Source organism: Etheostoma spectabile, unplaced genomic scaffold, assembly GCF_008692095.1.
Source record: "Etheostoma spectabile isolate EspeVRDwgs_2016 unplaced genomic scaffold, UIUC_Espe_1.0 scaffold00009934, whole genome shotgun sequence".
NCBI lineage: Eukaryota > Metazoa > Chordata > Actinopteri > Perciformes > Percidae > Etheostoma > Etheostoma spectabile.
Window position 1 is genome coordinate 2,347 of NW_022603760.1, and position 26,508 is coordinate 28,854.

Genomic DNA, 26,508 nt, shown 5'->3' on the forward strand with positions numbered 1-26,508 from the left:
GAGACAGACAGGATGGCAGTGAGACAGACAGGATGGCAGAGAGACAGACAGGATGGCAGAGAGACAGACAGGACAGTCTGTAGACGGACAGGAGGGCAGAGAGACGGACAGGATGGCAGAGAGACGGACAGGATGGCAGTGAGACGGACAGGATGGCTGAGAGACGGACAGGATGGCTGAGAGACAGACAGGATGGCAGAGAGACAGACAGGACAGTCTGTAGACAGACAGGATGGCTGAGAGACAGACAGGATGGCAGTGAGACAGACAGGATGGCAGTGAGACAGACAGGATGGCAGAGAGACGGACAGGATGGCAGTGAGACAGACAGGATGGCAGTGAGACAGACAGGATGGCAGAGAGACAGACAGGATGGCTGAGAGACAGACAGGACAGTCTGTCGACAGGATGGCAGAGAGACATCAGACAGGAACTTGGACATTGGGACATTGGGACACGTGGAACACAAACTGGGACATGGGGACATGAGCTACGTCTCCATCCAAATTATCTGAAAACTCGTGTGAGTAAATCTGGTGAACGTGCTTTACAGCCAATAAACACCTGTTACGTGATGACATCACACTGTCACGCTGTTCCAGGGTCAGACCGGTGTATCTGATTGGTTGGAGACATTTTCAGGTGTTTCTGTTTATTTCCACTGAATCACACAACAGACGTCCACCGTCACATGATCACTATGCGACAACCAGACAATTTTCGTGGGTTTTTCCCACAATGTCTAAAGCTTTTTTTATTTATTCATTTTGACATTTTTGCTACTTTTCTCAACATTCGTTGACATTTTTGTCACTTTAATTGACATTTTTCTCTCTTTTTTACAGTTCTTTTTCCAATTATTTTTTCTCCAAACGCTATAAAAATTGACAAAAACTCCCAAATCCAGTAAAAGTAGAGACCTGAGTATTAATGTAACGTGTGAGGAGCGTTGTTGGGAACCATCCAACGTTACTTGCCTGGAGGAGGTAAGGCGTGGTTGCAGCAAAACTTTCTGCAGCTAAACAGCTCCAAGACTGAAGCCATCTTAGTCGGCACTCCTCACCAGGTTCGGTCATCTGCCATTACCAGCATCAACCTCTCTGGCCAAAATATTCCTCTTCTACATCAGCCACTAACCTGGGTGTTAAAATGGACTCTCATCTGGCCTTTGAGGCTCACATAAAACATCTCTGCAAGACCTCCTTCTTCCACCTCAGGAAAACATCGCTAAACTCCGTCCCACACTCACTCCAGCTGACGCGGAAAAGCTTGTCCACGCTTTGTCTCCTCCAGGCTGGACTACTGCAATGCGCTCCTCACGGGATCCCTGAGAAAGCCTTCAAAAGCTGCAGTACATCCAGAACAGCGCTGCTAGGATCCTGTTGGGGGTGCGCAAACACGACCACATCGCCCCCATCCTCAAATCTCTCCACTGGCTTCCTGTGTCTCTCAGGATTGAGTACAAGGTCTCCCTCCTCACCCATCAGTGCATCCACGGTGAAGCCCCCCCCTACCTCAAGGAACTTCTCACCCCTCAGACCTCTACCCGGACCCTCCGATCTGCCTCAGGTTATCTCCTGAAACCTCCCAGGACAAAGCTCCGTACTATGGGAGATCGGGCTTTCTGCTCAGCGGCTCCCAGACTGTGGATGGTCTCCCTGACCACCTGAGGACACCACAGACTGGAGACCTGAGGACACCACAGACTGGAGACCTGAGGACACCACAGACTGGAGACCTGAGGACACCACAGACTGTGGATGATTTTAAACGTGGCCTTAAAACACACCTTTTTAGGAGAGCTTATGACTGATCTCTTGCCCTTTTCTACATTGTTTTTGTTTATTTTTATATTTATTATTTTCATGCTCTCCATGTGTTTTATTTTATCACTTACTTTTCTTTTTTTTTTTACCATGTAGCACTTTGAGATTTTTGCAATATAAAGTGCATTATAAATTAAATGTATTATTATTATTATTATTACTTTATTGGAACATTTGTTGTAAAGAAACCCAAATTTCTGATATAGAAACTTTTTGGAAAAGGGGTCAAATTTGACCCGAAGACACCAGGAGGGTTAAAGGTCTACGTTTGGGGTGAGATTCAGGGCTTTTACTTTGAAAACAGCTGGCAGGCTTTTACTTTGAAGGAACTCGAGCAGCTTTTACCTGGCTCCCCCTACAGGTTGTCCCATTGGAACTGCAGCTCACGCTAATAATTCATATTTAAAACCTATCTCTCCTGATCCGGTTCTGCAGTATTGAGTATTGTTAAAGACGTATTTAAATCCTTTCTTTAAATCTTCTCATCTCATCCTAACATCCCTCTATTACTACTATACTACTATGATCTACTAGTCCATTGGTTGGTTCCTGAATGTGACGCTGTTACCCGTATGAGCTGGTCGGCTGCTCCGGAGACGAGCAGCCGGCCGTCGGACGAGACGCAGGCCGACAGGACGCTGTCGTCGTGTTGGAGGTCCAGGAATCCGTCCACTGAGCTTCTTTCGATGTTAAAAAGGCTCAGAGTGTGATCACTTCCTGCAGAGGACACGCACACACACACACACACACACACACACACACAGTTACACCTTGAAACAGCCCCAAAATCACCATCACCAAACCCACCAGACTCCATGTAAATAATCACTACTTTTAGCGTGTATAGAGCAGCATATCTCCACCAGACTCCATGTAAATAATCACTACTTTTAGTGTGTATAGAGCAGCATATCGCCACCAGACTCCATGTAAATAATCACTACTTTTAGCATGTATAGAGCAGCATATCTCCACCAGACTCCATGTAAATAATCACTACTTTTAGCATGTATAGAGCAGCATATCTCCACCAGACTCCATGTAAATAATCACTACTTTTAGCGTGTATAGAGCAGCATATCTCCACCAGACTCCATGTAAATAATCACTACTTTTAGTGTGTATAGAGCAGCATATCTCCACCAGACTCCATGTAAATAATCACTACTTTAGCATGTATAGAGCAGCATCTCTCCACCAACTCCATGTAAATAATCACTACTTTTAGCGTGTATAGAGCAGCATATCTCCACCAGACTCCATGTAAATAATCACTACTTTTAGCGTGTATAGAGCAGCATATCTCCACCAGACTCCATGTAAATAATCACTACTTTTAGCGTGTATAGAGCAGCATATCTCCACCAGACTCCATGTAAATAATCACTACTTTTAGCGTGTATAGAGCAGCATATCTCCACCAGACTCCATGTAAATAATCACTACTTTTAGCGTGTATAGAGCAGCATATCTCCACATGTAAATGGGTGAATTAAGAGTTTATTCCAACCAGACCAGAGTGGTGATTGTTGGAACAGTGGAAAGATGAACCAAGACGGCTTTTGGTCGTTTTATTTAGTTTCTGTCCACTTTGAATAAAGTGTGTTGTGCGATGATAAAAAGTAGTGATTATTTACATGGAGTCTGGTGGGTTTGGTGATGGTGGTTTCGGGGCTGTTTCACGTTAAAATAAAAGGATCTGACTCTTTAACAAAAAGCTGTATATCTGCAGGAATCCTTTCCATAATGTTGTCAGACACTTAGAATACAAAAATAATCAGAAAAAACAGTCGTCAATCAATCAACAAGTCGTACCTGCCAACAGTATTTTTTCATCTTCAGTGACTGAAAGCAGAGAAGGAACCAGAGGAAACTTGTTGGCTGTCCATTTGCCCGTCTTGGAAATCTGCAGACAGGAAGGTGAATATCATCATCATCATCATCATCATCATCAGCTGTTTAATTATAACTCTGGGAGATTATGAAGTTACTGGAGCGAGTGGCGAAGACTGTGAGACACCATCTCACATCTAAGGACGATCTGTTATGATGTTTCTGAGTTTTTAGTCACAGACTAGAAACTGTGCACTGTAGCTTTAAATTAGATGCAGTGTGGACAGACCTTCCTCCGCTGTTTCGTTGCATTATCACATGACGACAAATGTCTTTTTAAAGGTCCCATGGCATGAACATTTCACCCTGTGAGTTTTTGAGTGAGTTCCCCCCCCCCCCCCCCCAGCCTGCCTATGACCCCCCCAGTGGCTAGAAATGGTGATATGTGTAAACCGAGCCCTGGGGGTCCTGCTCTGCCTTTCAGAAAATCAAAGCTCAGATGGGTCCATCTGGAATCTTCCCCTTATGAGGTCACAAGGGGCAAGGACACCTCCCAGTATAAATTTAAATTAAAGTAAATTAAACATTAAATTATAGTAGGGACTAGACTTATAGCAGGGACTCGACTAGACTTATAGCAGGGACTCGACTAGACTTATAGCAGGGACTCGACTAGACTTATATCAGGGACTCGACTAGACTTATATCAGGGACTCGACTTGCTTGACTTATATCAGGGACTAGACTTGCTTGACTTATATCAGGGACTCGACTTGCTTGACTTGTATCAGGGACTCGACTTGCTTGACTTATATCAGGGACTAGACTTGCTTGACTTGTATCAGGGACTCGACTTGCTTGACTTATATCAGGGACTAGACTTGCTTAACTTGTATCAGGGACTAGACTTGCGTGACTCATATAAGGGACTAGACTTGATTTATAGCAGGGACTAGACTTGCTTGACTTATATCAGGGACTCGACTTGACTTATAGCAGGGACTAGACTTGCTTGATTTATATCAGGGACTCGACTTGACTTATAGCAGGGACTAGACTTGCTTGACTCATATAAGGGACTAGACTTGATTTATAGCAGGGACTAGACTTGCTTGACTCATATAAGGGACTAGACTTGACTTATAGCAGGGACTAGACTTGCTTGACTCATATAAGGGACTAGACTTGACTTATATCAGGGACTAGACTTGCTTGACTCATATAAGGGACTAGACTTGATTTATAGCAGGGACTAGACTTGCTTGACTCATATAAGGGACTAGACTTGACTTATAGCAGGGACTAGACTTGCTTGACTCATATAAGGGACTAGACTTGACTTATATCAGGGACTAGACTTGCTTGACTTATATCAGGGACTAGACTTGCTTGACTCATATAAGGGACTAGACTTGACTTATAGCAGGGACCTGACTTGATTCTCACCACAGTGACTTGAGACTTGCACACGTGTCTTACTCCCACCTCTGATAATAGTAATTTAAATAAAAAAGAAGCTTCACAATTGCAGGTTTCTTTCTTCCATCCACACTGAACATCTAAGACCAGATTAAAAGAGACCACCGGACCTGATGGAGGAATCCGGCTTTAGAAACCACGAACACCTTCCCGCGTCGCGGTAACGTCACCGATCTCAGGACAGTCAGTCGTCTCTGGGACGTCCCCTGCCGAGTCTCCACGGTCTGACTCCCATCGATAGGGTGAAATATTCTCACCAGACCGGACGCACGCAGAGAAACTACAGATTCTCCCAGAACTCCCAGGACCTCTGAGCCGCCATCTTTATCTTCATCATCATCAGCATCATCTTCGTCGTCATCCTTACAGCTGCTGCTGAAGAGCTCCGCCCCGTCCAGCTTCAACACCTTCACCTGTAACAACAACAACAACAACAACCACATCAACAACATCAAAAACAACACCATCAACAACAACAACATCAACACCATCAACCACAACATCAACAACAACAACAACAACAACAACCACATCAACAACATCAAAAACAACAACATCAACATCAACACCATCAACCACAACCGCCACAACCACAACATCAACAACAACAACAACAACACCATCAACAACAACAACAACAACAACAACCACATCAACAACATAAAACAACACCATCAACAACAACCACAACCATCAACATCAACAACAACAACATCAACAACATCAAAAACAACACCATCAACAACAACAACCACAACCACCATCAACCACAACCACCATCAACCACAACATCAACAACAACAACATCAACAACATCAACAACAACCACATCAACCACAACCACCATCAACAACAACATCAACAACAACCATCAACATCAACAACCACCATCAACATCAACAACAACATCAACAACAACCACAACCACCATCAACAACAACATCAACAACAACCATCAACAACAACAACAACAACAACCACAACCAACATCAACAACAACAACAACAACCACAACCACCATCAACAACAACCATCAACAACAACAACCACCATCAACCACAACATCAACAACAACAACATCAACCACAACCACCATCAACAACAACCACAACAACCACAACCACCATCAACCACAACATCAACAACAACATCAACAACAACCATCAACAACAACAACAACAACAACCACAACCAACATCAACAACAACAACAACAACCACAACCACCATCAACAACAACCATCAACAACAACAACCACCATCAACCACAACATCAACAACAACAACATCAACCACAACCACCATCAACAACAACCACAACAACCACAACCACCATCAACCACAACATCAACAACAACAACATCAACCACAACCACCATCAACAACAACCACAACAACCACAACAACCACAACCACCATCAACAACAACAACATCAACAACAAGCTGCCATCGATGCTGAGACAGACAACAGATTAGTTTCTACTGATGCTGTTGCTCTTTCTGACATAATGACACGTTTTCTTAAAAAATGCAGAATTAAGGATTTTTGCAACAATCACAAAAAAACTCAAATGTTTCTGGAGAGACTGAATAATGTGAAATTATATGAATAGATTATATTATATTAGTATGTAAATACTTGGTAATTAGGACTGTAAAGGAAGTATTAGTGAAGTACTACCTGTGTCCTGGTGTAAACAAAGATCAGCTGATCGGACAGGTGGAGGTGCACGGAGGAAGGGGCGGAGTCAATGGGCAGCGCCTCCTGGACGCAGAGCAGCTGTTGGCCGTCCGCCAGGCTCCACCCCCTCAGGGAGCCGTCGGCGGCCAATGAGAGGCAGCGGGCGGAGCTAGCCATCACTTTCACCGACAAAACCGCACCTGCACTCAGGTTAGAAGAAGACTGGTTCACGCACGGATCTCGCTTTTGATTTTGCGACTTTTTAAAAATGTATTTTCCCCAGAAATAATTAAGTGATTGATCGATATCTTTATTTTAAACATGTAAATAAAATAAAAGAATCTGAAAAATACTAATAGTGCGAATAGTGGGAGGTAAACTTGCCCCTTATGACCTCAAAAGGAGCAAGATTGATTTAATTTAAGTTATACTGGGAGTTTACCTGGCCCCTTATGACATCATAAGGCGCATATTAACGTTAAAAAACTCAAAAAGTGACATTTCCATACCACGGGCCCTTTAAGATTGATTTGGGTAAACAGGAGGGTTAAAGGTTTTTTTCTCCCCACTGTCCCGGAGAAGTACTACACTACCCACAATCCTAAGCGTGTCCTGGCGTGAGCCGCCACTCACCTGTGTGTCCCAGCAGCAGGTGCAGCACCTGCATGTCGGCGAGGCTCCAGACCGCCACCACGCCGGCGTCTGAACCCGCAACCAGAAGCTCCGCCTCCACGCCCACGTCCACACACAGCACACCTGGAGACAGGGGACTACAGGTGAGACCTCCGCTGACACACCTGGAGACAGGGGACTACGGGTGAGACCTCCGCTGACACACCTGGAGACAGGGGACTACAGGTGAGACCTACGCTGACACACCTGGAGACAGGGGACTACGGGTGAGACCTACGCTGACACATCTGGAGACAGGGGACTACAGGTGAGACCTCCGCTGACACACCTGGAGACAGGGGACTACAGGTGAGACCTCCGCTGACACATCTGGAGACAGGGGACTACAGGTGAGACCTACGCTGACACACCTGGAGACAGGAGACTACAGGTGAGACCTCCGCTGACACACCTGGAGACAGGGGACTACAGGTGAGACCTTCGCTGACACACCTGGAGACAGGGGACTACAGGTGAGACCTCCGCTGACACACCTAGAGACAGGGGACTACAGGTGAGACCTCCGCTGACACACCTGGAGACAGGGGACTACAGGTGAGACCTCCGCTGACACACCTGGAGACAGGGGACTACAGGTGAGACCTCCGCTGACACACCTGGAGACAGGGACTACAGGTGAGACCTCCGCTGACACACCTGGAAACAGGGGACTACAGGTGAGACCTCCGCTGACACACCTAGAGACAGGGGACTACAGGTGAGACCTCCGCTGACACACCTGGAGACAGGGGACTACAGGTGAGACCTCCGCTGACACACCTGGAGACAGGGGACTACAGGTGAGACCTTCGCTGACACACCTGGAGACAGGGACTACAGGTGAGACCTCCGCTGACACACCTGGAGACAGGGGACTACAGGTGAGACCTCCGCTGACACACCTGGAGACAGGGGACTACAGGTGAGACCTCCGCTGACACACCTGGAGACAGGGGACTACAGGTGAGACCTCCGCTGACACACCTGGAGACAGGGGACTACAGGTGAGACCTCCGCTGACACACCTGGAGACAGGGGACTACAGGTGAGACCTCCGCTGACACACCTGGAGACAGGGGACTACAGGTGAGACCTCCGCTGACACACCTGGAGACAGGGGACTACAGGTGAGACCTCCGCTGACACACCTGGAGACAGGGGACTACAGGTGAGACCTCCGCTGACACACCTAGAGACAGGGGACTACAGGTGAGACCTCCACTGACACACCTGGAGACAGGGGACTACAGGTGAGACCTCCGCTGACACACCTGGAGACAGGGGACTACAGGTGAGACCTCCGCTGACACACCTGGAGACAGGGGACTACAGGTGAGACCTCCGCTGACACACCTGTCTCACCCCATGCTCCATAATTAGAATAATTACTCATAATTATCAGATATCTCATAATTAACTCTGCTTACTGTGCACTCTTCATTTTAGTGTGTGTATATAAGTGTGTATATATCAGTGTGTATATAATAGTGTGTATATATCAGTGTGTATATATCAGTGTGTATATATCAGTGTGTATATATCAGTGTGTGTATATTAGTGTGTATATATTAGTGTGTATATATCAGTGTGTATATATCAGTGTGTATATATTAGTGTATACAGTAGTGCGTATGTTTGAGTGTGTATATATTACTGTGTATATATGAGTGTGTATCCATGAGTGTGTATATTAGTGTGTATACATGAGTGTGTGTATATATAAGTGTGTGTGTACAGTAGTGTGTGTATATTAGTGTGTATACATGAGTGTGTGTATATATAAGTGTGTGTGTACAGTAGTGTGTGTATATTAGTGTGTTTATGTTAGTGTGTATATAATAGTGTGTATATTAGTGTGTATATATGAGTGTGTATATAATAGTGTGTATATTAGTGTGTATATATGAGTGTGTATATAATAGTGTGTATATTAGTGTGTTTATATTAGTGTGTATATATAAGTGTGTGTATATTAGTTTATATACATTAGTGTGTATCTATTGGTGTGTATATGTTAGTGTGTATATAATAGTGTTATATAATAGTGTGTATATAATAGTTGTATCTTAGTGTGTATATAATAGTGTGTATATAATAGTGTGTATAGTGTGTATATAATAGTGTGTATATAATAGTGTGTATATAATAGTGTGTATGTTAGTGTGTATATATGAGTGTGTATATATTACTGTATATATATAAGTGTGTGTATATTAGTTTATATACATAGTGTGTATATAATAGTGTGTATATAATAGTGTGTATATATAAGTGTTGTATATTAGTTTATATACATTAGTGTGTATATAATAGTGTGTATATAATAGTGTGTATATAATAGTGTGTATATATAAGTGTGTGTATATTAGTTTATATACATTAGTGTGTATCTATTGGTGTGTATATGTTAGTGTGTATATAATGTGTGTATATAATAGTGTGTATTTAATAGTGTGTATGTTAGTGTGCAGCCAGACTACTTTGAGAGTGACGTTGTGATGTTTCTGACCTCCCTGCAGCCCGGTCAGTGTGTGGTGCAGCGCCCCCCCCGGCGGCGGCAGGAAGCTGCACTTCGGGACGAGGCTGGGATCGGGACTCGTCAGTAGCCACTCCTCACAATGGCTGCACAGCCGGCCAATCAGAGACGGGAAGGGCGTGGCCAAGGAGCAGAGTCTGGCCAACAGCTCGGTGTAGAACAGAGCCATGTCTGAAACCAGAAACAAAAACTGCCATGTGACTGGGACTACCTGACTCATGTGACCAGGACTACCTGACCCATGTGACTGGAAGTACCCGACCCATGTGACTGGGACTACCTGACCCATGTGACTGGAAGTACCCGACCCATGTGACTGGAAGTACCCGACCCATGTGACTGGAAGTACCTGACTCATGTGACCAGGACTACCTGACCCATGTGACTGGAAGTACCCGACCCATGTGACTGGAAGTACCCGACCCATGTGACTGGGACTACCTGACCCATGTGACTGGAAGTACCCGACCCATGTGACTGGAAGTACCTGACTCATGTGACCAGGACTACCTGACCCATGTGACTGGAAGTACCCGACCCATGTGACTGGAAGTACCCGACCCATGTGACTGGGACTACCTGACCCATGTGACTGGAAGTACCCGACCCATGTGACTGGAAGTACCTGACTCATGTGACCAGGACTACCTGACTCATGTGAACAGGACTACCTGACCCATGTGACTGGAAGTACCCGACCCATGTGACTGGAAGTACCCGACCCATGTGACTGGGACTACCTGACCCATGTGACTGGAAGTACCCGACCCATGTGACTGGAAGTACCTGACCCATGTGACTGGAAGTACCCGACCCATGTGACTGGAAGTACCTGACCCATGTGACTGGAAGTACCCGACCCATGTGACTGGAAGTACCTGACCCATGTGACTGGAAGTACCCGACCCATGTGACTGGGACTACCTGACCCATGTGACTGGAAGTACCCGACCCATGTGACTGGGAGAACCTGACCCATGTGACTGGAAGTACCCGACCCATGTGACTGGAAGTACCTGACTCATGTGACCAGGACTACCTGACCCATGTGACTGGAAGTACCCGACCCGTGTGACTGGAAGTACCCGACCCATGTGACTGGGACTACCTGACCCATGTGACTGGAAGTACCCGACCCATGTGACTGGGACTACCTGACCCATGTGACTGGAAGTACCCGACCCATGTGACTGGGACTACCTGACCCGTGTGACTGGAAGTACCCGACCCATGTGACTGGGACTACCTGACCCATGTGACTGGAAGTACCCGACCCATGTGACTGGGAGAACCTGACCCATGTGACTGGGACTACCAGACCCATGTGGCTCGGACTACCTGACCCATGTGACTATGATTCAGGGTGACTGGGAGTACCTGACCCATGTGACTGGGACTACCTGGGACTACCTGACCCATGTGACTGGGACTACCTGGGACTACCTGACCCATGTTACTGGGACTACCTGACCCATGTGACTGGACTACCTGGACTACCTGACCCTGTGACTGGGACTACCTGATCCATGTGATGGGACTACCTGGGACTACCTGATCCATGTGACTGGGACTACCTGGGACTACCTGACCCATGTGACTGGGACTACCTGACCCATGTGACTGGGACTACCTGGGACTACCTGACCCATGTGACTGGGACTACCTGATCCATGTGACTGGGACTACCTGGGACTACCTGATCCATGTGACTGGGACTACCTGGGACTACCTGACCCATGTGACTGGGACTACCTGACCCATGTGACTGGGACTACCTGGGACTACCTGACCCATGTGACTGGGACTACCTGACCCATGTGACTGGGACTACCTGACCCATGTGACCGACAGTAACTGACCCATGTGAGTGTCTAGCAGGTCCAGGCTGGGTTCGATGAGGACCAGAGCGTCTCGGATCAGACTGGTCTCGCTGCAGTCCAGGTACTGGGAGCACTGGTCCAGGTCCTGGATCACACTGGACAAGCCGCACAGCCGGCTCTTACAGAACAGCCACTCAGCGCTGCCTGCACGGGAACATTAATATATGTATTTCTTCAAAATTAAAAATAATTTTAATACAAACCAGTGTTGATACTGGGTCTTACCGATGACTTCCTGTCGCAGCTCGTCCCACAGACCGGCGTGCAGCAGATGATACGGCAGCTCCTGGAGCTTCCTGACGTTGGCCAATCCTGGAGCAAACCACAGTGGCTGGGGCGGGACCTGTGACCCATTCAGCCAATCACAACACGTGAATGAACAGACAGGTGAGTATCACAAACATAAATCACACTAACATCTGTAGCAGAAGTATGTCACTTCCTGGGTTTTGTTCTACACTGATGTTTGTGACAATATAAGTGGCCCTGACCATGGCTTTGACGGAGGTTTGTGAAAGTATCTGTGGCCCCAACCATGGCTCTGACGTGTTGTGACAGTATCTGTGGCCCCGACCATGGCTCTGATGTGTTGTGACAGTATCTGTGGCCCCGACCATGGCTCTAACAGAGGTTGTGACAGTTAGTATCTGTGGCCCAACCATGGCTCTGACGGAGGTTTGTGACAGTATCTGTGGCCCCGACCATGGCTCTGACGTGTTGTGACAGTATCTGTGGCCCCGACCATGGCCCTGATGTGTTGTGACAGTATCTATGGCCCCGACCATGGCTCTAACGGAGGTTGTGACAGTATCTGTGGCCCCGACCAAGGCTCTGACGGAGGTTTGTGACAGTTAGTATCTGTGGCCCCGACCATGGCTCTGACGGAGGTTTGTGACAGTATCTGTGGCCCCACCATGGTTCTGATGTGTTGTGACAGTATCTGTGGCCCCGACCATGGCTCTGATGTGTTGTGACACTATCTGTGGCCCCGACCATGGCTCTAACAGAGGTTGTGACAGTTAGTATCTGTGGCCCCAACCATGGCTCTGACGGAGGTTTGTGACAGTGTCTGTGGCCCCGACCATGGCTCTGATGCATTGTGTCAGTGTCCGTGGCCCCGACCATGGCTCTGAGGGAGGTTTGTGACAGTGTCTGTGGCCCCGACCATGGCTTTGATGGGTTGTGACAGTATCTGTGGCCCCGACCATGGCTCTGATGCATTGTGTCAGTGTCCGTGGCCCTGACCATGGCTCTGAGGGAGGTTTGTGACAGTATCTGTGGCCCCGACCATGACTCTGATGCAATGTGTAAATGTCCGTGGCCCCGACCATGGCTCTGAGGGAGGTTTATGACAGTGTCTGTGGCCCCGACCATGGCTCTGATGCGTTGTGACAGTATCTGTGGCCCCGACCATGGCTCTGATGCGTTGTGACAGTATCTGTGGCCCCGACCATGGCTCTGATGCGTTGTGACAGTATCTGTGGCCCCGACCATGGCTCTGATGCGTTGTGACAGTGTCTGTGGCCCCGACCATGGCTCTGAAGGGAGGTTTGTGACAGTATCTGTGGCCCCGACCATGGCTCTGATGCAATGTGTCAGTGTCCGTGGCCCCGACCATGGCTCTGAGGGAGGTTTGTGACAGTATCTGTGGCCCCGACCATGGCTCTGACGTGTAGCAGACTGATTGCATAGTATATATAAATATTATAGTAACGGTTCGTACCTTTCTGTCAGCCAGGAGCAGCGTCAGGCCCGGCAGAGCCACAGGCTTCAGTCTCCCGGACCACCGACCCAGGAAGTACTCGGCCAGGATCCTGAGGCTCCGCCCCCGGCGCTCCGATGTCAGATAACGAGCTGAAACCGCCTCGGACAGACGCCTGCAACGCACACATTTCACTCAGACATGTGACCAGTGGTGGAGAAGGTTTTCAGATCCTTAAGTAAAAATACTAATACATGTAAAAGTCCTGCATTGAAATAGAACTAGTAACTAAAGTAACTAGTAACTAAAGTAACTAGTAACTTAGGTAACTAGTAACTAGATCTGTCAGATGAATGTAGTGGAGTAACTAAAGTAACTAGTAGCTCCCGTCCTCACCGGGTGTTGAAGGCGAGGGCGGCGACCCCGTGCGTCCAGCGCTCCTCCAGCAGGTCCTCGATGTCCCGTCTGAGTCTCGCCCAGAGGAGGGGGGGCAGCCGGATCAGCGAGGGCGTCGGAGGGAGGGAGTCCCTGTACACCCCGCTGATGATGTCATCATCCAGGGACATGATGTCACGCAGTTCGGCCTCCAGCAGACCTTCCCTAAAAGTCAGGTCGCTTTGTTTACATTTTTAAAACCATATTTAAATTCAGGTTTTTTGCAGTATTTTACAATATTGACAGGTAATTTATTTAATTTTTCAACCTGGACCCTATTGTTTCCCCACCAGACTCCATGTAAATAATCACTACTTTTAGTCTGTGTAGAGCAGCATATCTCCACCAGACTCCATGTAAATAATCACTACTTTTAGCTTGTATAGAGCAGCATATCTCCACCAGACTCCATGTAAATAATCACTACTTTTAGCGTGTATAGAGCAGCATATCTCCACCAGACTCCATGTAAATAATCACTACTTTTAGCGTGTATAGAGCAGCATATCTCCACCAGACTCCATGTAAATAATCACTACTTTTAGTGTGTATAGAGCAGCATATCTCCACCAGACTCCATGTAAATAATCACTACTTTTAGCATGTATAGAGCAGCATATCTCCACCAGACTCCATGTAAATAATCACTACTTTTAGCGTGTATAGAGCAGCATATCTCCACATGTAAATGGGAGAATTAAGAGTTTATTCCAACCAGACCAGAGTGGTGATTGTTGAAACAGTGGAAAGATGAACCAAGACGGCTTTTGGTAGTTTTATTTAGTTTCTGTTCACTTTGACTGAAGTGTGTTTTACGATGCTAAAAGTAGTGATTATTTACATGGAGTCTGGTGGGTTTGGTGATGGTGATTTCTGTTTCATGTTAAACTAAAAGGATCTTCCTCTTTAACTAAAAGGTCTATCTCTGTAGGGATCCATCCCATAATGTTGTCACACACTTAGAATAATAATCTGATGTTGTCAACGGCAACAACAGAACTTTTAGCGGATGGGAAAATAGAGTCCAGGTTGAAAGTTACCCTCTTCCACCATCTCCTACCTCGCCAAGGCGATGTACCCCAGCGCCCCCCCCACCAGCTCCTTCCCGTGGTTCTCCTCCAGCGACAGGAACAGCTGTGACATCATTTCCTGCGTGCTGGCGCCGAGGCGCGTCTCCGCGAGCGGCGTGAAGGACGCCCAGCGCCCGGCGGCCGACAGGATCATCCGGAGGTGCAGCGGCGAGCCGGTGGACTCGAAGCTCCGCAGCGCGGCGGCGCTCTGCTCGGCCGTCAGCGTGCGCCGCGACGACCGCAGGTTCGACTCCGCGATGCGCCGCCCCTCGTCTGCAGACAGGCGCTCCACCTCGAAGAACCTCGCCTCCGATGGAGAACGACAGCGTCAGTCATCGGTTAGTTCAAGTTTCACACCAAAGGTTCGACCCTTTCTTTGTTTTGTTGCTAAATCACCCCCCCCAAAAAAAAATTAATCAGGTTTTTTTACGTTTTGTTTTGTCGCTATTTTTGACATTAATGTCGCTCTTTACGTTCCCATTTTTCAGACTTTTTTTTCCATTATTTGTGACTTTTTTTTCCGCATTTTTCAACGTTTTGTTGCTAATTTTCTGGCGTTCTTTTTTCACAATTTTTTTTATTTTTTTTTTATTTTTTGACGTTGTTGTTGCTTTTTCCGAAGTTTTTGTTGCTTTTTCGGCTGTTTTTGTTGATAATCTTCCAATCTTTTTTTTCGTTATTTTTGACGTTTTTGTCGCGTTTTTCACCGTTTTGTTGCGTTTTTTCCACTGTTGTTGACATTAATGTCGCTCTTTACGTTCCCATTTTTCTGACTTTTTTTCATTATTTGTGACGTTTTTTTCCGCATTTTTCAACGTTTTGTTGCTAATTTTTTGGATTTTTTTTTCTACTATTTTTGACGATTTCGTCGATGTTTACGAAGTTTTTGTTGCCATTTTTCCAACAGTTTTTTTTCTCATTATTTTGTTGCTTTTCAGCATTTTTTTGGATTTTTTTGAGGTTTCTTCCCATTTCTCAACGTTTAAATTTCAAATTTTCTGGCGGGTTTTTTTCACAATTTTTATGACTTTTTTTTACTATTTTTGACGATTTCGTCGATGTTTACAAAGTTTTTGTTGCCATTCTGTCAACAGTTTTTTTGTCATAATTTTGTTGCTTTTCAGGATTTTTTTGAGGTTTCATTTCTCAACGTTTTGTTGCTAATTTTCTGGCGTTCTTTTTTCACAATTTTTTGACTTTTTTTTTTTTTTTTTTGACGTTGTTGCTTTTTCCGAAGTTTTTGTTGCTTTTTCGGCTGTTTTTGTTGCTAATCTTCCAATCTTTTTTTTCATTATTTGTGACGTTTTTTTCCGCATTTTTCAACGTTTTGTTGCTAATTTTTTGGATTTTTTTTTTTACTATTTTTGACGATTTCGTCGATGTTTACAAAGTTTTTGTTACCATTCTGTCAACATTATTTTTTTTGTCATAATTTTTTGACGTTTTAATCGCATATCTGACGTTTTTGTTGCCATTTTTCCAACAGTTTTTTTCTCATTATTTTGTTGCTTTTCAGCATTTTTTTGAATTTTTTTGAGGTTTCTTCCCATTTCTCAATGTTTAAATTTCTAATTTTCTGGCGTTTTTTTTCTCACAATTTTTATGACTTTTTTTTGTTATTTTTGACGTTTTTGTTGCTGTTTACAAAGTTTTTGTTGCAATTTTTTCAACGTTTTTTGGGCATTATTTTTTGACGTTGTTGTTGCTTTTTCCGAAGTTTTTGCTGCTAATTTTAAAAAAAAGATTTAATCTTTTTTTCTTTTCTTTTTTTATGTTCTGTCGCTATTTTTTGAAGGTTTTGTCGCTTTTTCGGCTGTTTTTGTTGCTAATCTTCCAATTCTTTTTTTTCCGTTATTTTTGACTTTTTTGTCGCGTTTTTCACCGTTTTTCACCGTTTTTTCACTATTTTTGACATTTTAATCGTGTTTCTGACGTTTTTGTTGCCATTTTTCCGACTTTTTGTTGTTATTTTTGACGTTTTTGTCGCTCTTTCCAAAGTTTTAGTTGCCTTTTTTTTTCATACACAGTTTTTGTTGATTTTCAGCATTTTTTTGTCTTTTTTTTTTCTAGGTTTAGTCCAGTTTTTTTTTTAAATATTTCTGTCCCTTTTTTTGAAATTTTTGACTGTTTTTCAATGTTTTTGTTGCTTTTATGTGTTTTCTTTCTGACAAATAGAAACTCACCAAATTGTTGCAGTTCAGGCGCATGTTGGCGAACGCCTCGCTGTCGGTATCCATGGAGACCAGCAGGTGCACGTTGGGCGGCAGGACGGCGGGCAGCCAGCGGAGCTTGTGAGCGACGTGGCGGTCTGACAGGTGATCCACGGCGTCCAGCACGATGAGCAGCGTCCCCCCCCGCCGGGACACCTCCGCCAGGACGTCCCGGAGACATCCGGGCAGCGTGGCGGCCCGCAGCGAGGGGGGCGGGGTCAAACCTGCCAAAACAATACTTTACATGTGAGTCACATTAAGTAAGTGATTATTTACATGGAGTCTGGTGGAGATATGCTGCTCTATACACGCTAAAAGTAGTGATTATTTACATGGAGTCTGGTGGAGATAAGCTGCTCTATACACGCTAAAAGTAGTGATTATTTACATGGGTCTGGTGGAGATATGCTGCTCTACAAAGACTAAAAGTAGGTGATTATTTACATGGAGTCTGGTGGAGATCTGCTGCTCATACATGCTAAAAGTAGAGATTATTTATATGGAGTCTGGTGGAGATATGCTGCTCTATACACGCTAAAAGTAGTGATTATTTACATGGAGTCTGGTGGAGATATGCTGCTCTATACACGCTAAAAGTAGTGATTATTACATGGAGTCTGGTGGAGATATGCTGCTCTATACATGCTAAAAGTAGTGATTATTTACATGGAGTCTGGGGGAGATATGCTGCTCTATACACGCTAAAAGTAGTTGATTATTACATGGAGTCTGGTGGAGATATGCTGCTCTATACATGCTAAAAGTAGTGATTATTTACATGGAGTCTGGTGGAGATATGCTGCTCTATACATGCTAAAAGTAGTGATTATTTACATGGAGTCTGGTGCATCTGTGTATCTCGTATATGTGTGTGTATAAAAGGGGGCGGGGCCTAACCGGCAGCCAGGCAGATGTGGAGGCAGACGCCGCGGAGCACCTGGTGGACGTCGGGTCTGTGAGGATGCCGCGCCGCCAGCAGCCTCACCACCACCGTCGCCCCGGCAACCAGGACGCCACGCACCTCCGCCGCCAGCCGGCACAGCAGCGCCGTCTTCCCCGCGCCGGCGGCGCCGTGCACCACCAGCGGGCCGTGGTGCACGTTGGTGGACTCCCATATGGCACAGCACAGTTTACCCAGAAGCCCCTCTCTGCCACAGAAGTTACCCAGAAGCCCCTCTGTGCCACAGAAGTTACCCAGAAGCCCCTCTGTGCCACAGAGGTTACCCAGAAGCCCCTCTGTGCCACAGAGGTTACCCAGAAGCCCCTCTGTGCCACAGAGGTTACCCAGAAGCCCCTCTGTGCCACAGAGGTTACCCAGAAGCCCCTCTGTAAGTAAGTAAGTAAGTAAAATTTATTTGTATAGCACTTTTCTCAGATGAAGATCACAAAGTGCTTCACAACAAAAGGAAGCATTAACAGCTCTCATAAATACAATGCATCACAAAAACAATAAAAAGAATAACACGTCCACATAAGACCAGCCTATGGAGGACCTGGTCTAGACCTGGTCCTCCATACCAGCCTAACCACCCTACAACCTGGTTCAAAGCCTCTTTAAAAAGCCGAGATTTCAACTGAGTTTTAGAGTTCTCCACCCAGTCTAAGCAGCGCATGGAAGGAGGCGACGCGTTCCTCAACCTCGGTGCAACAACCTGAAAAGAACGGTCGCCCCTGGTTTTAAAATGTGTAAGGGGGGCGACTAATAGTCTCTGGCCTGTTGGTCTCAGACTACGTGAGGATGTACGCAGCTGTGTCAGGTCTGAGATGTATGGGGGGGCCTGTCCTCGTAGGGCTCTAAGAGTTAGGACCAACATGTTGAAGTGCATTCTAGACATCACTGGTAACCAATGAAGAGAAGCTAAAACTGGAGTAATATGTTCCCTCTTACTCGTGTGGGGTAAAAGTCTAGCAGCAGGATTCTGGACAGTCTGGAGACGACAAAGATCCTTCTTATTAGGGCAAATAAAAAGACTGTTACAATAGTCTAAGCGAGACGAGATAAAAGCATGGATGATCATCTCCAACTCGGCTTTTGACACCAAGGCTCTTATCTTTGAAATGTTCCTTAGTTTAAAGAAACAGTTTTTAATAAGTGGTTCGAGTGTTTCTCCAGAGACATGGCCGCATCAAAAACAACACCTGAGCTCCTGAGACTGGGCCGGACAGACGAGCCTGAGTCTCCAACGTGGTTCTTAATCTGAGGGATGCTCTGCTCCGGAGCAACGATTAAAGTCTCAGTCTTGGCTGAGTTCAACATTAAGGAGTTGTCATTTAGCGACTGCTTGATCCTGCTCAGACACTTCATTAGAGATGACCGTTTAAATAACTCAGCGGGCTTAAAGGAACAGTACAACTGAATGTCATCTGCATACAAGTGATAAGAGACATCCTGAAACTGGCTTATTATCTGTCCTAGAGGGAATATATACAGAAGGAAAAGAATCGGTCCCAGGACAGAACCCTGAGGAACACCACTCGATAAACCTGCAGTATCTGACATGTTCTGATTTATATAGACACTAAAACTTAAAAAGTTACCCAGAAGCCCGTCTGTGCCGCTGGCGTCCGCCCCGACGCCGTCTGAGGTTTCCGTCTTCTCGTCGGCGACGCTCCCCCACGGCGCCCCCCCCCGCCTGGCCTCCGTTGCCGTGGCGATCCCGGCCTTCATCTGCGAGACGAACTCCCGGCACACGGCGTCCAGGTACTGGGCGTGGTCTCGCCGCGTGGCGTCCACGCCCCCCTTGCTGAGCTCCACGCTGTGCAGGCGGAGCCAGGCGGGCGGCGCGGCGCGAGGAGGCGGGACCGCAGCGCGCCCAGGAGCCGCCGGGCCTCGGCGTCCAGCACGCCGCCGGCGCCGCCGCCCAGGTCCAGGAGGCGGGCGAGGCGCCGGGGGCCGTCGCGCGCCCGCTGGCGGGGGATCTCCCGCACGAAGACAGCGCCGATGGGTCGCCGGCGCCCGCCAGCAGACCGCGGTCCAGCTCCCGCTCCAGGACTGAGGAGGGAACAGGCTCAGTTAGACAGGGTCGTGCTGGACACCGCAATGCATTCTGGGAGGAAATAATCACATTACGGGTCAATCTGCCAATGTTACAGATTACAGGTGTTTGCTGTCGCTGCTGACACCAATGCATCTTGGGAAAAAAAACAGGAAAGGCGGGAAGTACACGGCGCCTCTATTTACATTATTATTATTATTATTATTATTATTTTATTTATTATTACTATTTTATTTATTTAATACATATAACTTTTGGGGACGTTATAATATTTTTATAAATAAAAAATATTATTTTTTTTAATTTTTTTTTCACAATAATTCCTTTTTTTATCTAAAAATATTTCACAATAATTAAATTTTTTTATCCAAAAATATTTCACAATAATATTTTTTTTTATCTAAAAATATTTCACAATAATTAAATTTTTTATCTAAAAATATTTCACAATAATTTAATTTTTTATCTAAAAATATTTCATAATATTAATTTTTTTATCCAAAAATATTTCACAATAATTTAAATTTTATATCTACAAATATTTCACAATAATTAAATTTTTATGTAAAAATATTTCACAATAATTAAATTTTTTATCTAAAAATATTTCACAATAATAATTTTATCTAAAAATATTCACAATAATTTAATTTTTTTATCTAAAAATATTTCACAATAATTTAAATTTATATCTAAAAATATTTCACAATAATTTAAATTTTTTTATCTAAAAATATTTCACAATATTAATTTTTTTTTAATCCAAAATATTTCACAATAAAAAAAATTGTATCTAAAAATATTCACAATAATTTAAATTTTATATCTAAAAATATTTCACAATAATTTAATTTTTTTATCCAAAAATATTTCACAATAAAAAAAATTTTTATCTAAAAAATATATCACAATAATTTAAATTTTATATCTAAAAATATTTCACAATATTTAAATTTGTTTTATCTAAAACTATTTCACAATAATTTAATTTTTTATCTAAAAATATTTCATAATATTAATTTTTTTATCCAAAATTATTCACAATAAAAAAATTTTTATCTAAAAATATATCACAATAATTTAAATTTTATATCTAAAATATTTCACAATATTTAATTTTTTTTATCCAAAAACATTTCACAATAAAAACATTTTTTATCTAAAATTATTTCACAATAATTTACTTTTTTTATCTAGGAATAATGTATATTTTTTTAAAATTTCTTTCACAATAGGTATTTTTTTTTTTTTTTAGTTATATTTTTTTTTTTTTTTATTCCCTTTATTTGGACAGGACAGATGTAAGTATGTGTGAAAGGGAGAGAGAGAGAGGGGGGAGCGACATGCGGCACAGACCACTGCGCTATCTGGATGCCCACAATAGGTATTTTTTATATCTGAAAATATTCCAAATAAAATTTGTTTTTCCTTCAAACGTTTTTTCCAAAACATATTTTACTTTCTCCATGTTTAATATCCCCCCCGTAGCTCCCAGTCCGACCTGATGTGAGGAGTTCCTGTTTCTGCTCGGCCGTGACCCCCCCCCCCGCGGTGGCGGCGGAGCGGAGCAGCTGCAGCAGAGTCGTCTCCGCGTCCCGCCAGCCGAGCGCGGCGGCGGCGTCGGGGGGGCGGTGAGCCGTGATTGGCTGCAGCACGTAGGCGGGGGGGACGGCGTTGTCGTCCCGGAGGAACCAGCGCGTCAGCAGCGCGGCGCCCTCGCGGTTCTTGGACAGTTTGGACAGAAGGAGCTGGAACAGCGTCTCCGGGACGCGGCGGGGGAGGGTACGCTCGCCGTACCGGTTCCCCAGGAGACCCTGAAGACCCCGGACGCAGGACACAGAGACGAGAAAGGAAAAGATCCGATTATAACGCTCCGAAACAATCATTTCATCTAATAAATAAAGAAAGGTTTTACGTGAAAACCCCCCAAAAAATGAAGATTTTATGGCTATTCTCAGGGAGGTGTGTTCAGGTGCATTCTGGGCGTGCTGGTCTTATCAGGTAGGTGTGTTCAGGTGCATTCTGGGCGTGCTGGTGTTACAGGGAGTGTGTTCAGGTGCATTCTGGGCGTGCTGGTCTTACAGGGAGGTGTGTCAGGTGCATTCTGGGCGTGCTGGTCTTACAGGGAGTGTGTTCAGGTGCATTCTGGGCGTGCTGGTGTTACAGGGAGGTGGTTCAGGTGCATTCTGGGCGTGCTGGTCCTACAGGGAGGTGTGTTCAGGTGCATTCTGGGGGTGCTGGACTTACAGGGAGGTGTGTTCAGGTGCATTCTGGGTGCTGGTCCTACAGGGAGGTGTGTTCAGGTGCATTCTGGGCATGCTGGTCTTATCAGGTAGGTGTGTTCAGGTGCATTCTGGGCGTGCTGGTGTTACAGGGAGGTGTGTTCAGGTGCATTCTGGGCGTGCTGGTCTTACAGGGAGGTGTGTTCAGGTGCATTCTGGGCGTGCTGGTCTTACAGGGAGGTGTGTTCAGGTGCATTCTGGGCGTGCTGGTGTTACAGGGAGGTGTGTTCAGGTGCATTCTGGGCGTGCTGGTCCTACAGGGAGGTGTGTTCAGGTGCATTTGGGTGTGCTGGACTTAGGGAGGTGTGTTCAGGTGCATTCTGGGCTGGTCCTACAGGGAGGTGTGTTCAGGTGCATTTTGGGCATGCTGGTCTTACAGAGGTGTGTTCAGGTGCATTCTGGGCGTGCTGGTCTTACAGGAGGTGTTTCAGGTGCATTCTGGGCGTGCTGGTCTTACAGGGAGGTGTGTTCAGGTGCATTCTGGGCGTGCTGGTCTTACAGGGAGGTGTGTTCAGGTGCATTCTGGGTGTGCTGGTCTTACAGGGAGGTGTGTTCAGGTGCATTCTGGGCGTGCTGGTCTTACAGGGAGGTGTGTTCAGGTGCATTCTGGGCGTGCTGGTCTTACAGGGAGGTGTGTTCAGGTGCATTCTGGGTGTGCTGGTCTTACAGGGAGGTGTGTTCAGGTGCATTCTGGGCGTGCTGGTTTTACAGGGAGGTGTGTTCAGGTGCATTCTGGGTGTGCTGGTCTTACAGGGAGGTGTGTTCAGGTGCATTCTGGGTGTGCTGGTCTTACAGGGAGGTGTGTTCAGGTGCATTCTGGGTGTGCTGGTCTTAAATAACATGTGGATTATTAGAGACTGACGGTGAACGCCGGACCGGCTGAAGTCCTCCGGCAGCGGTCCAGCTCCTCCAGGACGGTCTCGGAGACCTCGTGGTCTCCAGACGGGACGCTCCGGATCCCCCAACGCAGGTCCACCACCTGGACAGGAAGTGACCTCACGGATCAGACAGCAGGTTTTTACTGAAGCTGCACATTATATCAACAAAATATTTACAGTATCTACAGTACTATGTAGAGAGACATCAGTAGAGAGACATCAGTAGAGAGACATCAGTAGAGAGACATTGGTAGAGAGACATCAGTAGAGAGACATCAGTAGAGAGACATTGGTAGAGAGACATCAGTAGAGAGACAACGGTAGAGAGACAACGGTAGAGAGACATCAGTAGAGAGACATCAGTAGAGAGACATTGGTAGAGAGACATCAGTAGAGAGACAACGGTAGAGAGACATTGGTAGAGAGACATCAGTAGAGAGACAACAGTAGAGAGACAACGGTAGAGAGACATCAGTAGAGAGACATCAGTAGAGAGACAACGGTAGAGAGACATCAGTAGAGAGACATCAGTAGAGAGACAACGGTAGAGAGACAACAGTAGAGAGACATCAGTAGAGAGACAACGGTAGAGAGACATCAGTAGAGAGACATCAGTAGAGAGACAACGGTAGAGAGACATCAGTAGAGAGACATCAGTAGAGAGACAACGGTAGAGAGACAACAGTAGAGAGACATCAGTAGAGAGACAACGGTAGAGAGACAACAGTAGAGAGACATCAGTAGAGAGACAACAGTAGAGAGACATTGGTAGAGAGACATCAGTAGAGAGACAACAGTAGAGAGACATTGGTAGAGAGACATCGGTAGAGAGACAACAGTAGAGAGACATTGGTAGAGAGACAACAGTAGAGAGACATCAGTAGAGACAACAGTAGAGAGACATCAGTAGAGACAACAGTAGAGAGACATCAGTAGAGAGACAACAGTAGAGAGACAACAGTAGAGAGACATTGGCAGTATTAGTGTGTAGAGACAGTAGTATTAGTGTGTAGAGACAGTAGTATTAGTGTGTAGAGACAATAGTATTAGTGTGTAGAGACAGTAGTATTAGTGTGTAGAGACAGCAGTATTAGTGTGTAGAGACAGTAGTATTAGTGTGTAGAGACAGTAGTATTAGTGTGTAGAGACAGCAGTATTAGTGTGTAGAGACAGTAGTATTAGTGTGTAGAGACAATAGTATTAGTGTGTAGAGACAGTAGTATTAGTGTGTAGAGACAGTAGTATTAGTGTGTAGAGACAGCAGTATTAGTATGTGGAGACAGCAGTATTAGTGTGTAGAGACAGTAGTATTAGTGTGTAGAGACAGTAGTATTAGTGTGTAGAGACAGTAGTATTAGTGTGTAGAGACAGCAGTATTAGTATGTGGAGACAGCAGTATTAGTGTGTAGAGACAGTAGTATTAGTGTGTAGAGACAGTAGTATTAGTGTGTAGAGACAGCAGTATTAGTATGTGGTAGTATTAGTATGTGGAGACAGCAGTATTAGTATGTGGTAGTATTAGTATGAAGAGACAGTAGAGAGTACTATGTAGAGACAGTAGAGAGTACTATGTAGAGACAGTAGAGAGTACTATGCAGAGACAGTAGAGAGTACTATGCAGAGACAGTAGTATTAGTAGTATTAGTACACACTGCTCCTTTAGACACCGACCTCGAACACCAGTCCCCGACTACGACAGAACGCAAGGACTTCTGGGTAAGCGTTGTCCAGCAGAGCTTTCCTCTCGCTGCTCATATCTGAGACACAGAGAGACACTCAGAGAGGACATGGTCCCACAGAGACACTCAGAGAGGACATGGTCCCACAGAGACACTCAGAGAGGACATGGTCCCACAGATCAGCAGAGACACTCAGAGAGGACATGGTCCCACAGATTAGCAGAGACACTCAGAGAGGACATGGTCCAACAGATTAGCAGACACTCAGAGAGGACATGGTCCAACAGATCAGCAGAGACACTCAGAGAGGACATGGTCCAACAGATCAGCAGAGACACTCAGAGAGGACATGGTCCCACAGATTAGCATAGCAGAGACACTCAGAGAGGACATGGTCCAACAGATCAGCAGAGACACTCAGAGAGGACATGGTCCCACAGATTAGCATAGCAGAGACACTCAGAGAGGACATGGTCCAACAGATTAGCAGAGACACTCAGAGAGGACATGGTCCCACAGATTAGCAGAGACACTCAGAGAGGACATGGTCCAACAGAGACACTCAGAGAGGACATGGTCCAACAGATTAGCAGAGACACTCAGAGAGGACATGGTCCAACAGATTAGCAGACGACACTCAGAGAGGACATGGTCCAACAGATTAGCATAGCAGAGACACTCAGAGAGGACATGGTCCAACAGATTAGGAGAGACACTCAGAGAGGACATAGTCCAACAGATTAGGAGAGACACTCAAAGAGGACATGGTCCAACAGATTAGCAGAGACACTCAGAGAGGACATGGTCCCACAGATTAGCAGAGACACTCAAAGAGGACATGGTCCCACAGATTAGCAGAGACACTCAGAGAGGACATGGTCCTTTGCTGTCTCCCCCCCCCCCTTCATGTCTTCAGATGTCCTTTCAAAATAAAAGCCTAAAATGCCCCAAAAATAATCTTAAAAAAACAAACAAAGTAAAATGTCTCTATCTTACCAGATAAAAACCTTTAATTTAGATAATTTATTATAATTATAATTCATTTAATTAGTTTTAAACCCTCCATGCAACTTTGTGTTTTTCTGAGTCGACATTTTCAACGTTTTTGTCCCTTTTGTCCAAGTTTTTCTGTCTCATTTTTTGTTTTTATACAATTTTTTCTGCACCTTTAGATATTTAAGCCTGATATCGAAGAGACGCTCTGACCTGAGAACGTGGAGCTGATGAAGACTCGGATCATGTTGCTCTTCGTCCTCTGATCTCCGTCCGTCCCACGTCCTCTCAGGACGTCCTGCAGGCCGACGTCTCCAGCCAACGCTGGACGCTCCGCCATCTTCTCAGTCTTCTTC

General features: G+C 45.5%; 1 protein-coding gene and 1 long non-coding RNA gene across 2 annotated transcripts; one reads left to right on the forward strand and one right to left on the reverse strand.

Moving 5' to 3' along the window:
• Positions 1 to 2,346: 2,346 nt before the first annotated feature.
• On the reverse strand, positions 2,347 to 26,492 carry nwd1 (NACHT and WD repeat domain containing 1). Its single transcript, XM_032508909.1, is given in 21 exon segments — positions 2,347 to 2,543; positions 3,642 to 3,732; positions 5,249 to 5,466; positions 5,506 to 5,551; positions 6,820 to 7,019; positions 7,453 to 7,575; positions 10,001 to 10,198; positions 11,887 to 12,051; positions 12,133 to 12,250; positions 13,631 to 13,784; positions 14,006 to 14,209; positions 15,105 to 15,421; positions 17,298 to 17,548; positions 18,222 to 18,500; positions 19,863 to 20,112; positions 20,115 to 20,257; positions 20,260 to 20,316; positions 21,822 to 22,134; positions 23,465 to 23,581; positions 25,152 to 25,237; positions 26,366 to 26,492. Coding segments are annotated over 21 exon segments (3,654 nt in total).
• Positions 14,863 to 15,075, forward strand: LOC116679224 (uncharacterized). Its single transcript, XR_004329466.1, has 2 exons — positions 14,863 to 14,899; positions 14,962 to 15,075. It is a non-coding gene; the product is annotated as an uncharacterized LOC116679224 (long non-coding RNA).
• Positions 26,493 to 26,508: the final 16 nt, after the last annotated feature.